The sequence below is a fragment of the Macaca nemestrina genome, chromosome X, assembly GCF_043159975.1.
Source record: "Macaca nemestrina isolate mMacNem1 chromosome X, mMacNem.hap1, whole genome shotgun sequence".
Taxonomy (NCBI): domain Eukaryota; kingdom Metazoa; phylum Chordata; class Mammalia; order Primates; family Cercopithecidae; genus Macaca; species Macaca nemestrina.
In genome coordinates this window covers 145,897,098-145,910,248 of record NC_092145.1, presented here as the reverse complement: position 1 = coordinate 145,910,248, position 13,151 = coordinate 145,897,098, and the positions used below count along the sequence as shown (strand labels likewise).

Below are 13,151 nucleotides of genomic sequence, written 5' to 3'. Positions count from 1 at the left end.
TATAATACCAAGATAGAAGCAGGACCTGAATATGCCCAAAGTGGCAGGGTTAGAGGCAACTTTGAAGCACTTACTTGTAGATATCAGGGTGAATTCCAGAGCTTTTAAAACAAGGTATTTGAGAGCAAGTTAGAAGTACAGAATTCCTGAAGAAGCAACTTAGGGGGTAAGTCAGTAGGGACTTAGGGAAGCAATGTGTGGAAAAGATAGTGGTCCATTGTAGAGAGAGTGCCCTAGAACACAACTTCGAGTCAGGGAAGCAGCAGTTACAGGTCCACCTACAGGGAATGATGCAGTCTCCTGCCTTGGGTAAACATGTTAGTGGCAAAGCTTTACAGGGTCCAAGGAGGAAACCCACTTCAAGAGAGTGAGTATTACAATTAATGACATATAAAGGAATTGTTTTTTCCTTATCTAGGTGAATAGGGGATCTTGAGTAGGTGCAAATAACTGAGGACAGCCCTGACTTTTGTCTAACAGTAACATAACAGAGTAATACCTGCTACTTACTAAGTTCCTCCTGTATGCCAAGCTCTGTGCAAGACACTTTACAATGTCATTTGACTTAATTCTCCCCTCTCAGTCAGGATGATCCCAAATTTCATAAAGGAGGAAAATGAGTTCACAAGAATTACACTCCTTAAGGTAACACCAGTAAGTGGCTCAGTTGGGATTCAAACCCCGGTTAAGTGTGTTCTTTCTATTGTATTACCTTGACCACAGTAAAAGACTATAGGGTATACCAGATGTTTTCCCCCTACCATTTCTTTAAAGGAAAAGAAAATAGAAAAAGACAATTCCAAATAACTTTCAAATAAATGTATAATGTGCTTTTAAAAGACTGCTTTCAAAATAAAATAGGATAGCTTCCAAATTATTTTCCTTTTGCATTCTCTATGTATTAGAGAGAATACATATGTATTACAGAGATTCAAAATAATCCCTATTAATATAAAAGTACTTGGTAAGGCAAAGCCTGATTCACAATTCCAACTTGACATTCCTCCCCCCACACAAACAATAATGATTCACATTTAAAAATGAATTTCAAACTTTCTAAAACATTTAACAGTATTCCATACAGAGGTGACAATATGATAAAAATTTTCATTGAGCTTCTAATTAAAAGGACAGGGCACACAAAATAAGGTAATATCTGCTTTTTTCTCCTAAGTAGCACAAAAACTAAAAATTGTATAGTGTACTACTTTTGGAAGAGACATTTCTAACTAGTAATGATTTGTCTTAATTCGTAAACACTTCAAATCACATAACTGAATACATTTTAAGCCAGAAGGATGCGACATTACCCAAAAAAACAGTCAGAGAAATATTATTGGTGGAGACACTCAGTTACAAAACTCTAATTTCCTATTGGTTTTCTGTGCCTTTTTACCTGTTATTTAACACTCAATACCAATAAATATTTTAGAGCAACTTCCAAACTTACTTTAAAAGAGCATACTTGCTCAAAGGTCTGTTCTGCATTTCAAAATATAACATAATAAAATCTCTGAGCAAGTTTTTAGAAAAAGTAATGCTTACCACTTGTCTCCGGAGAACAATTATTTCTCTCTCCAGATTTCTAGGAATTTCTCTATTTCACTTTCAGAAATGAATCAGAGACAAGTAAATTTAAACAGATAAGTATCAATGTTTAATAAGTTGGCCTGGCATGGTGGCTCATGCCTGTAATCGCAGCACTTTGGGAGGCTGAGACGGGCGGATCACTTGAAGCCAGGAGTTTGAAACCAGCCTGGCCAACATGGTGAAACCCCATCTCTACTAAAAATATAAAAATTAGCCGGGCGTGGTAGCACATGCCTGTAATCCCAGCTACTCGGGAGGCTGAGGCAGGAGAACCACTTGAATCTGGGAGGCGGAGGCTGCAGTGAGCCGAGATCACGCCACTGTACTCTAGCCTGGGTGACAAAGCGAGACCCTGTCTCAAAAAAATATATAAAAAATAAAAAATAAAAACATGAAAAACTGATTCAAATTTTCCAGGAAGGCTTATCTATCTAGTCAAATCACTAATAATCTTATTGTAAGTGAAAATGCACATCTACTATATTAATAAAAATTAGAAAGTTATACTAACAGGAAAGTAAATACATAATTATAGTTACATACGTATTTACACATTTCCAAACAATTCAAAGGCTTTATGACTCAAAATGGCAAGACAAAAAAAACACCATCAGGTTGTATTCAGGTAACTTTAAGAAAAAAGAACAATGTAATATACATTACTTCAAGTACAGAACTGAAAATTGACTTAAATAATAAGACTCCAGAATGAACTCTATGAAGTACAGACATGTTTAAAAGGTCTGAGACCACCAACTGAATTATTATCACAGTAAGTGTAGTACCTGAAAGTTCTCTTTCCATACAGCACAAGCATTATTGGACATAAAGGATACAACGAAAAACAGGTTTCCTCCACCTGAATCCATAAGTTGAACTGCACAAGGATCTCCAAATGGAAGCTGGCACACACTTTTAGGAGTTCCATTCTGAAATGAAATCAGCTGATTCCTTCGAGTAAGGGCAATGAGAGATATTCTTAACTGATGGTTGATGATCTCAGTTGCACAAATATGTACACAAGTCACCACACTGCTATAAGCAGGAGGAATAATGTATGTATCACTTAATACTTCTTGACTTTCAAGAGAATATACACAAAATTTGGTATTCCAAACTGCATAATCTGATTTTGAAGGCTCTTGAGTACATTCTTCCTCAGATAAACAACATTCCTTTAGTCCCAATAAAACCATACCTAAATTTTCAATCTCCCCTGCCCACTGAATAGAGGAAAAGTTACCTGACACACTAGCAACTTTGCCAGTTTGAGAAGAGATAAAGAAGAATGTTTTGACATGCTTCCATAAAATTAAAGGGCCATTAAGGACCCTTAGGCCATCCTTCATCTCATAGCCTAGTTTAAAACTCAAACGCATTTCAAATTTATTGGTACTGTGAAGGATCAGTAAAAAGTATTCAAAAACATTATTCTTTTTATTGTTTTGTATCACAATGTAAGGGAGGTTAATTCCAGTTCTGAAATCTGACACACAGTTGCAACACATGATTTTTAAATGAGAGTTTTCTTCCTTTATGGTAAAAAATCCAGTGGACTTCTGAACAAATACTTTTGTTCCTCTGTCAAATACCATTCTTCTGACATGTAATATGGGTGTTTTTGTAGGCTCTTTATCTGCAAAATTTCCTTTAGACAACTGGAAAACAAGGACTTGCCCATTATAACACAAGAGCCTTTCTTGTTTGTTAGATGACATTGCTTGTTTGCTAGTCATTCCACAATATCAAGTCTTTGTGCTGATCTAATTTTCAAATGCAAATTGATTCCAGTTGATGTTTCCAAACCTAAAAAAGAAATGAGGAAAAACTGCCATGAAGTAGGAAGAGTTGAAAAGAAAACACATTTCTGTTAGAGAACTACAACATAGGTAACTGTACATTTTATTAAGTAAACATTTTAAGCTTTTTATACTATTTTGACAATATCATACTTATCAAAAAAATCCTAAATACTATTTCTCTAGACCCTTTAAAAAAGTTTGCTAAGAATACAAATAACCATATCAAAAAAAGATAACTGAAAGTGTTAACAGCATATATGTAAAGCTTTAGATGCTCTATTAAAAGTGACTTCAGATATTTGTTCTGGCTCAGAAAATTGCTTAAGGGTTATACTTCTCTGTTTCAAACCTAACAACTCTAATGTGGTTTCCCACTCTCTGCCTTAGCCCCTTTAGAATGACAATTCAATTAGTGGTTTACTTGTCTTGCAACTCACTCTCCCCAAATACGGTGATTTTCAATTATACTTCTCCCACAGCCCAGGCAATTGGACTTCTGCTTTCTAGAGACAGGAGCCTATACATGCTCTAAGACAAAGAAGAAACCCCAGGAATAAAATTAGGAGATGCTGTAACAAGGCTTTAAAAAATCTCCATAGGATTAATACAAATAAATCTTAGTTTACAAAGGCAATGCATTTGTATGACCCAACGAAGTCACTACTCTTATTCAAATTAGGAAAAAAATAGAGGATTAAAACAATTTATTATAATGAACACAAGAATTAAACAATAGTTATCAATCATTCAAGCTTATTATATGGCAGGTACAATACATGCATTATTTAATTCTAATAACTATTCTCTTAAAATAAGTACTCTTATTATTCCACCTTTTAAGCAAGAAAGCCTTATTTTAAAGAAGATAAGAAAATTTTCCAAGGTTACAACACTAATCCACAGTTAATAGTAATCAGCAATGGTGCTAGTTTGGAAAAGGGGCCTTCTGACTCCGGAGTCTACACTTTTTAACTACCACTCTGCCCTGGCATGCATTCCCTTATTCTGAACAAACTCATTATAAGAAAGGCAACTTGAAATAATCAGTAAAATAAAAGACAAAAGAATATCCTCAATATTGAACACACGTATAAAAAAAGTTGTTGATCTCTTTATTCAGTCTTCTATATACTGCATACAAGAAATCCTAGCCAAAACAATTAGGCAAGAGAAAGAAATAAAAGACATCCAAATCCGAAAGAAGAATGTAAAACTGTCCTTGTTTGCAGATGCCATAATCTTATACAGAGAATACCCTAAAGACTCCACCAAAAAACTGTTAGAACTAATAAATTCAGTAAAGTCACAGGATACAAAAATCAGCAGCATTTCTATATGTTAATAAGCGAACTATCTGAAAAAGAAATCAAGAAAACAATTCCATTTAAAAAAGCTACAAAAAAAAAGATAACTAGAAATAAAGTTAACCAAAAATGTCAAAACGATATCTACAATGAAAACTATAACATACTGATAAAAAAATTAAGATGACACAAACTAATGGAAAGATCACATGTTCATGGATTGGTAGAATTAATACTGTTACAATGGCCATACTACCCAAAGCAATCTATAGACTTAGTGCAATGTCTAGCAAAATATCAATGACATTCTTCACAGAAATAGAAAAAACAAGCCTGAAATTCATATGGGACCACAAAAGACCCCTAACAGCCAAAGCAATACTGAGCAAAACGAACGAACCTAAAAGCATCATACTATCTGACTTCACAATATACTACAAAGCTACATTAACTGAAACATCGTGGTACTGACATAAAAACAGACACATGGACCAATGGAACACAATGGAGAGGCCATAAATAAATTCATGTACCTACAACCAACTAATTTTTGACAAAGGTGCCGAGAACCACACATTGGGGAAAGGACAGTCTGTTCAATAAATGGTGGTGCTGGGAAACTGGATATCCACATGCAGAGACCAGACTCCTATCTCTCACCATATAAAAAATCAACTCAAAATGGATTAGACTTAAATGTAAACCTGAAATTATTACACTATCAGAACAAAACACAGGGGAAACACTTTATGACATTGGGCTGGGCAAGGATTTTTTAAATAAGATCTCAAAAGCACAGTCAACAAAAGCAAAAAGAGACAAATGAGATTACATCAAACTGAAAAGCTTTTGCACAGCCAAAAAAAAAAAGTAAAGAGACGACCCACAAAATGTAAGAAAACATTTGCAAACTATACATCTGACAGGGGATTTATATCAGAATATATAAAGAACAGCAATATCCCAATTTTTTAAATGGACAAAATAACTTAATAGACATATCTCAAAAGAAGACACTCAAATGGTCAAAAGGTATACAAAAAAAATGCTCAATATCACTAATCATCAGGGAGATACAAATCAAAACCACAATGAGATACCATCTAATTCCAGTTAGAATGGCTATTACTAAAAAGACAAAGGATAACAAAGGTTGGCAAGCACGTGGAGAAAAAGGAACACTTACACACTGCTGATAGGAATGTAAATTAGTATAGCCACTATGGAAGACAGTATGGAAGTTCCTCAGAAAACTAAAAATAGAACTACCCTATGATCCAGAATCCCACTACTGGGTCTATATCCAAAGGAATGAAATCAATGTCAAAGAGATGTCTGCACACCCATGTTTATTCAGCACTATTTACAACAGCCAAAATATGGAATCTACCCACGTGTCCAACAACGAATCAATGGATTAAAAAATTTGGTGTATATACCAATTTTTGGTGCATAGTATGGAATACTATTAACACAGCCACAAAATTAAATGAAATCCTGTCATGTGTAACAATATGTATGGACTTGGAAGACATCATGTTAAGTGAAATAAGCCAGTCACAAAAAGACAAATACCGCATGATCTCACTAATATCTGGAATCTAAAATTTTTTTAAAAAGAGTTGCTATCATGGAGGCAGAGAGTAGAATACCGGTTATCAGAGACTGGGGAAAGGAGAGAGGATGGGAGGATGGGGAGGGGTTGCTCAAAGGGTAGAAAGTTACAATTAGATAGGAGGAATATGTTCTAGTGTCCCATTGCACAGTAGGGTAAAAATAGTTAACAGTAAGGTGTAATTTATTACTTATTACAAAATAACTAGAGGTTTTTGAATGTTCTTACCAGGAAGAAAGGATACATTCATGAGGGAAGGATACACTAAATACCCTGACTTGACCATTATACAATATATGTATGTATCAAAACATCAAACTGTACTCTCTAGATATACACAATTACAATGTGTCAATAACAACAGGTAAATAAAGAAGAAAAAAGAAGTCATTGGCTTACTGGTTTGTTGTTAGGCAATTAACAGAAAGATCTAGGACAACAGCCATCACAAAGTAGTTTCAGCTTCATCAGTAAAGAAGATAGGGTAGGTAAATCAAAGGTGTGGCTTTTACTTATGACACTATAGTTTAGAGAAAATAAATGTATTAGTTATATTCCATCAAAATATATGAATAATAATGTATTTACCAAAGGTCCCATGTCAGGTTTCCTAGATTTCTAGAAAGGAAAAGCATGAAAATTACACATTCTGAGGTAAAGCTCTAAGAGTTCATCATCTTTTACTACCTAGTCAAAGTTTTTCAGATTTCTTAATATCAAAAGCAAACAAAAATCACCTCTGTATGAATTTTATTATTTTAATGTTAAATATCACAACTAATGTTTAATCAGTACAATGCTCTGGTTCACTTACCAGTAACTTAAGTGTGATAGGAGTAAGGAAAATCTGATTATAAAATGGTCAGAATTTAGGAAAGTTAGGCCCCTTACATTTTGTTCTTTAAATGTCATCATCAAGTTCCCTAAGTTAGAAACATCTAACTTCCAACTCTCTGTTCCAGTTGCCACTACTATAGTTCAGGCTGTGATCTCTCAGGTTGAGGTAAAAGCTTCTTAGTCTTCCTTAATCTAATCTCTCTTCCCTCCAAAACATCAACTCATTTATGCTATTTAATACATCAGTTAATTGTTCTAAAACATACACTTGATCCTGTCACTGTCCACCCCCTAATCCAAAAGCTTGCATGCCCCTTGCCTTTCTCAATAGACCTGTGATTCTTGAATTACTACCTGGAAAAATAGATGCTAAACACTGTGTATAGAACATATGAATGGTGTAAAGAAAAAAAGCTTGCGAACCATTGCTATGAAGCTTAGCATGGCATTCAAAACTCTGTTGTATAATCCTAATTCAACCTGCTTTCAATATGATCTCCAGGCAAAAAGCAAACTTATTCTCATGAACTTAAACTGATCTAAAAACATAAATGACTATTGAGTGAAAAGTTTTTGCAAGACTTATTGAATTTACATATATGTGCATACCCACTATATTTTATACTAATGCAACATGTTTCCAATCTCATTTGTTTTTAATGTTTGCTGTTTATCATATCTAATTAATACTAAATAATTAAAATTTAATTCATTGCTAAAATGAATTTTAACTTTTTTCCCAGCTTTATTGAGGTGTAACTGCTAAGAGAGTAGATATGAAGTATTGCTGCTGCAACGTCTATTTTTAAAGTTTTTGGCTTATGTTCATAAAACCTGCAGGCCATGAAATAACTGGCATTTTTTTAAAAATAGAAACATATCTGGAAACAAATCAAACTAATGTTCAGTTTAGAGGTTCTTAGTCCAATTATAAGCAACCCCTCACTATTTTAAACCCTGATTATCAGGGTGCCAGGTTTACTATTCTAGCCTATGGGTTATTTGACTTTTTACTTATTAACATTGTAACAGTGGCTGCAGAAGATACAGAAGAAGTAACTAGGGATGGCGGTGTAGGGCAGGGTGGCAGGGCAGGGCGTGGAGACCAGAAAGCAGATTATTTATAAAATACTACATAATTAATTTGAGCTTTTCCTGTTCTATATTACCATACATCAAAGTTGACTGTATCTATTTTATATATAAAATTAAAACAGATGTGTGTGTATACTAGAAAAATGATAATATATACAAGCATATGCTAACACAACAATAGTAGGCTGGCAATAAAATCACCATCCTTATCTATTCTTTACTGTCCCCCGCCCCCACTTAATAAACATGTTGTTCATTCTCTTTAAATGCTCGTAAATCATTTTGGCCCTATAAATGTGATAATTCTTCAAATAAACTATCAGTGTGGTTCCAGATTATCCTAGAAGAGCAGATGAGATCCAAAAAGTCTAAGAAACCATATCAATTGTGACCAAGCGAAAGTATCCTTGGGAAAAAAGTAGAATTAAGACACCCAACTAAAATGGCACCTAAAAATACTGAACATAATTTTATGAAGATAATAATGATAGATGTTGTTTTTCCAAGACATATGACATTGTTAACCAAAGTAAATTAACATTCCTACAAAATAGGGCCACTGTTAAAAGTTTTTTTCTCCCTACGTAAGTTATTTATTGGGCCCTACACAGAATTGATCTCACCTTTTTCAACATTATCTAATATACCTGAAATGTGAGTAAATGTGGGAGAATGGCGATCAACTAGAGAATTTGGGAAGATTACATTAAAGAAGATTTTTATGTCATATTAAGGACTTCTAAATTTCTCATATAAGTAATGATAAACCACTGAAAGACTTCAAAAACAGAAATCACAGGACTGTACTTTTGAGTTATAAAGATCCTGGTGACAGTGTTAAAAATGTGAGTGAGATCAGACTGGAAGAAGAGCTAACAATTAGAAGAAAATTATGAGTACTTAAATAAAAGGGAGAGATGACCCTGAAGGTAATTTGGCAGTCAACTGAAATGCATATATCCAGTAGTTTCATTTGTAGATAAAAACCCAGAGACATAATCCCACATATGAATGAATACATTGCTCTAGAATGCTCACTGTGCTGATATTTGCAATATAAAAAAAGTACAAACCTCAATGAACACCAATAGGGGAATGAGTATAGATGGACTATCATACGAGAGTTAAAAGGAACAAATTAGATCTATCTATATGTATATGTATATGCATATATATATATAAAATCATGGTTAGATTTCAAAAATAAAATGAATTAAAAATTAAGTTGCAGACAAATGTACACTGCAGTATATTTACGTAAATTAAAACAAATAAAACAGCATTATATATGTTCTATTTACCTACAATGGCTACATTCCCTGAGTGCTTTCTCAAGAAATAGTGCCATGTACTATTTTTTTTTTCCTGAAGAAACAGTGCCAGGTACTGTTCTAAGCACTTTGGATTAACTCGTTTCTTCCTCACAACATCCTTATGACACAGGCACTGCTACTATCCCATTTTATAGATGGAGAAACTGAGGCATGGAGTTTCAGGATCTTCTCAAAGGTTTACAGATAAGAAGTGACAGAGCCAGGATTCAAACCCAGGCAGTATGATCCAAAATAGAAAATGTAAAACTGTAAACATTTCATGCCAAATTCTGAATGACTGTTGATTCTGAACAAGTAAGCGTCCAGGATAGGTGAGTAGAGGTAGAAGGAGACTTTAGTTATATCTGAAATATCTTTTAAGGATGTAGTCAAACAACGTTTAGACAATGTGTTCATTTTTTCCCAAAAAGTGTAAATATATTTAAAAGTCTAGGACAAAAGATGCTAACATGCCATTCTGTCATGGATGACTACGGTTGATGGAAATATGGGGGACTATTCTTTCAACTTGTTTGTAGTTTTCAGTGTCTTTCAACTTTACAAAAGGCAATATTGTATGCGCAACTATTTTCTTTCAATCGTTTTTAACTGACGAACAAAATTTGTTCCAGTCCCTTTAATTCGAAATCTTTCTCAACCTTGACACTATTGACATTTTGCCCTGGATAACTGTTGTGAATTTTCATGTACACAGCAGGATGTTTGGCAGCGTCCCTGGTCTCTATCCACTAGAAGCCAGTAAGCATCTCTTTGGCCCCCGGCCCCCAGCAGTGGAGACTAAAAATGCCTCCAGACGTTGCCAAAGGTCCCCTGGGTGGTAAAACCGCCCCCCACATCCCCCCGCCCCCCGGCTGAGAACTATCTTAATTAATAAGCCGAAAGACGCTTTTATCATTTAACTTTATATAACAATTAAAGATTTCACAGATATTTTGCTCATTAAGCATCTCATTAAGCATGCTACTCACAGAATAGGCCCTCCAATGCTGGAAGAAGTTCTTATTCCAAACTGTATCTTGCAAAGTACCTGTGAGTCCAGAATTGATTTATTGGTTGAACATTCTGTGTTCAGATGTCACAGATACTTGAGTTGTCAGGTACTTAACCGAATATTTAATACTTGTACAGTAATTTTGTAAAACATATGGAATAACTTATTGTAAATATGTAATTAAGTAAAGATTTAATTTTGCTCATTAAGCATCTCACACTCCAAGTTGGAAGGATACTGAAGGGATGAAAAAAAGCTTCAAGAGAAATAATCCCCGAATGTAGCACTTAAAATCCAATTATAATTCCAAGGAATGGCAGACCCAGGTCTCGGAATGCCCACTTCCTTCCCTCTCTCCCGCAATGCGGGGACAAGGGGAGGAAATGCAGCCCCATCGCCCCCTCTGCAAAGTCCCGGGAAGGGAAGACTTGCCAGCCCCATCCTACCTCAACGCAGCGGCAACATACCGGATGCCCCACGCGGATACTGTATCCATTGGCTCCAAACCTCCCGCCAGCGCGCTGCATCCTGGGAGGCCGGACGGAGGCTGCGTCGTCGAACGCAGAGGAGGCGGAGCCTAGAAGCCAGCCAGGTTGCCAAGGGAGGCTGAGGAGGCGGGGCCCTGGGAGTGTTGTGAAAGCAAATAGCCGGCAAGCTCTCTAGGGCGGAGCTCCGCAGGGGAAGCGCCGGCGATCTCCCGGCTGGCGGGGGCGGGACCGCAGTGCGGGGGATGTCGCGGGGCGAGGCCGGACGAGAAACGAATGGGACCTAGGCTGAGGGCCTGGTCCCGCCCCCAGACCCAGGCGTCCGCATTGGATTGGGCGGTGCGGCAGCACTTCTGTCCGCCTTCCGGTGTCACGCGACCGCCTCCCCTCCCACCCTTCTCTGTCTACCTCTGGGCGGGACTGGCGGGTGATGAGATACTCGGTTGGCGACGATAGAACGGGCGACGGCGACAACTGCGATCACTTCCACGACCGTGATCATGGCCGAGGTGAGGAGCCTATTGCACCGCCGCTGGCCCCCCGGACCCGGAAGCCGCCTCTAAGGCCCGGGGACCGAGCGCTGGTGTGCAGGTGGCCTGGGTTGAGGGTAAGCGGGTTGATGGAAGTAGTATCTAAGGTCCGGTCATGTCTCCCATCCAGAATCACGCCCAGAATAGAGTCAAGCTCATCTCTGAGACCCGGCGGAGGTTCGAAGCTGAGTATGTGACAGGTGGGTACTCTGTTCCGGGTGTGCAGTGAGCATCCCCAACTTTGCTGGAGTGTTTGTGAGTGTATTTGTGGGAGGTGTTAGGTACCCTTTCAACCCTCACAAGAATGATGCTGGGCACGTCTCAAAGGTTTTCCTCTCCATGACAAGCCGTGTGTGCTGCTTCAAATGGTCAAGTGGTGTGTCCCATGCTCCCTTTAAAGGATTAATGTAAGTTGGAAATCGGTTAAGTTTTTAGCATGTCCTCGTGTTTATGGAACTTGCAGGATACTTGTTAGGCCCACAAGACGGGTGACATTGTCCAGTCCACGGTTCCACTGCTGGCCTTTCACCAGCAACACTAGAGAAAATGTACCTGGAAACTGCCATAATACTATTGATGTGTACTTAATCGGGTATACAAATTCCTTGGATATTTTGCTTGATCTCGCTTTCATACAACCCAGCATGCTACCCACAGAATAGGCCCTCCAATGCTGGAACAAGTTCTTATCCCAAACTGTATCTTGCAAAGTACCAATGAGTCCAGAATTGATTTATTGGTTGAACATTCTGTGTCCAGATGTCACAGATACTTGAGTTGTCAGGTACTTAACTGAATATTTAATACCTGTACAGTAATTTTGTAAAACATATGGAATAACTTATTGTAAATATGGAATTAAATAAGGATTTATATGTTGCCTACCTTAAGATTGATTATAATCCTGACCCTGCCACTAAATAGCTTGTCTATTCAGAGCCCCTGTTTTCATATCTATGAAGTGCAAATAATATAGTAGGATTAAATTTTAAAAAAACATGTATCAAACCGTCTAGCATGTCTTAACATATAGTAGACTCTCTGTGAATATTTTGCCTCAGTTGTCATTTTGGTTACTGTGAAAGGAGTGAAGCTTCTACATCTTGGCTAGTATTCAGCAGAGGTTCCCTGCAACTTTAAACCATCCTAGATTATACATCAGTTGATGACAGAACAAATCTGGAAATCGGTTTCAAATACTTGTCAGTAAATCTTTTCATACCTCCTTGCCAATTTTCTTCACACCCCAAACTTTGTTCCGGAGAGTTGCAAAAGCACTTGATTCACTTTTCACCCAGAGTTCCTATTTCTAATAATATAGCTGGTTCCAATAGAGATCATTCTTCAATTGCTTTCTACAGAAATGTAACTACTATAGCAGTGAATACATGGTTTATAATATTTTACGAAGTAACTCAGAATTAGACCTAATGAGCTAGTAACACCCCAATAGTCATTTATTTATGCTGAAGGAAGGAAGCAGAATACAGGCAGAAATTAGGCAATAAACAAGATCTTAAAGGTCATCTTGGGGCAACCTTCTCGTTTTTAAAATGAAGAAAGTGAGG

At 36.9% G+C, this 13,151-nt stretch overlaps 2 protein-coding genes across 4 annotated transcripts in view; one reads left to right on the top strand and one right to left on the bottom strand.

Moving 5' to 3' along the window:
• The window catches only part of LOC105478148 (FA complementation group B), a 77,915-nt gene extending 66,647 nt beyond the window's left edge, over window positions 1-11,268 (bottom strand). Inside the window, exons 1-4 of one of the 2 annotated variants that reach the window (XM_011735174.3) lie at window positions 11,015-11,267; window positions 10,546-10,604; window positions 6,711-6,831; window positions 2,376-3,396 (exon numbers count right to left, since the gene is read on the bottom strand). In XM_011735174.3, coding sequence (XP_011733476.2) covers window positions 2,376-3,326 — 951 coding nt within the window. In that variant the 5' untranslated portion in view covers window positions 3,327-3,396; window positions 6,711-6,831; window positions 10,546-10,604; window positions 11,015-11,267. Of the gene's footprint in view, window positions 1-2,375; window positions 3,397-6,710; window positions 6,832-10,545; window positions 10,605-11,014 lie in introns of both variants that reach the window. The other variant, XM_071088833.1, reaches the window with a different exon arrangement.
• A 141-nt stretch (window positions 11,269-11,409) lies between these two features.
• LOC105478149 (motile sperm domain containing 2) overlaps window positions 11,410-13,151 on the top strand; it is a 51,544-nt gene continuing 49,802 nt past the window's right edge. For both annotated transcript variants that reach the window (XM_011735182.3, XM_011735181.3), the window contains exons 1-2: window positions 11,410-11,562; window positions 11,714-11,783. In XM_011735182.3, coding sequence (XP_011733484.1) covers window positions 11,554-11,562; window positions 11,714-11,783 — 79 coding nt within the window. In that variant the 5' untranslated portion in view covers window positions 11,410-11,553. The remainder of the gene's footprint in view (window positions 11,563-11,713; window positions 11,784-13,151) is intronic.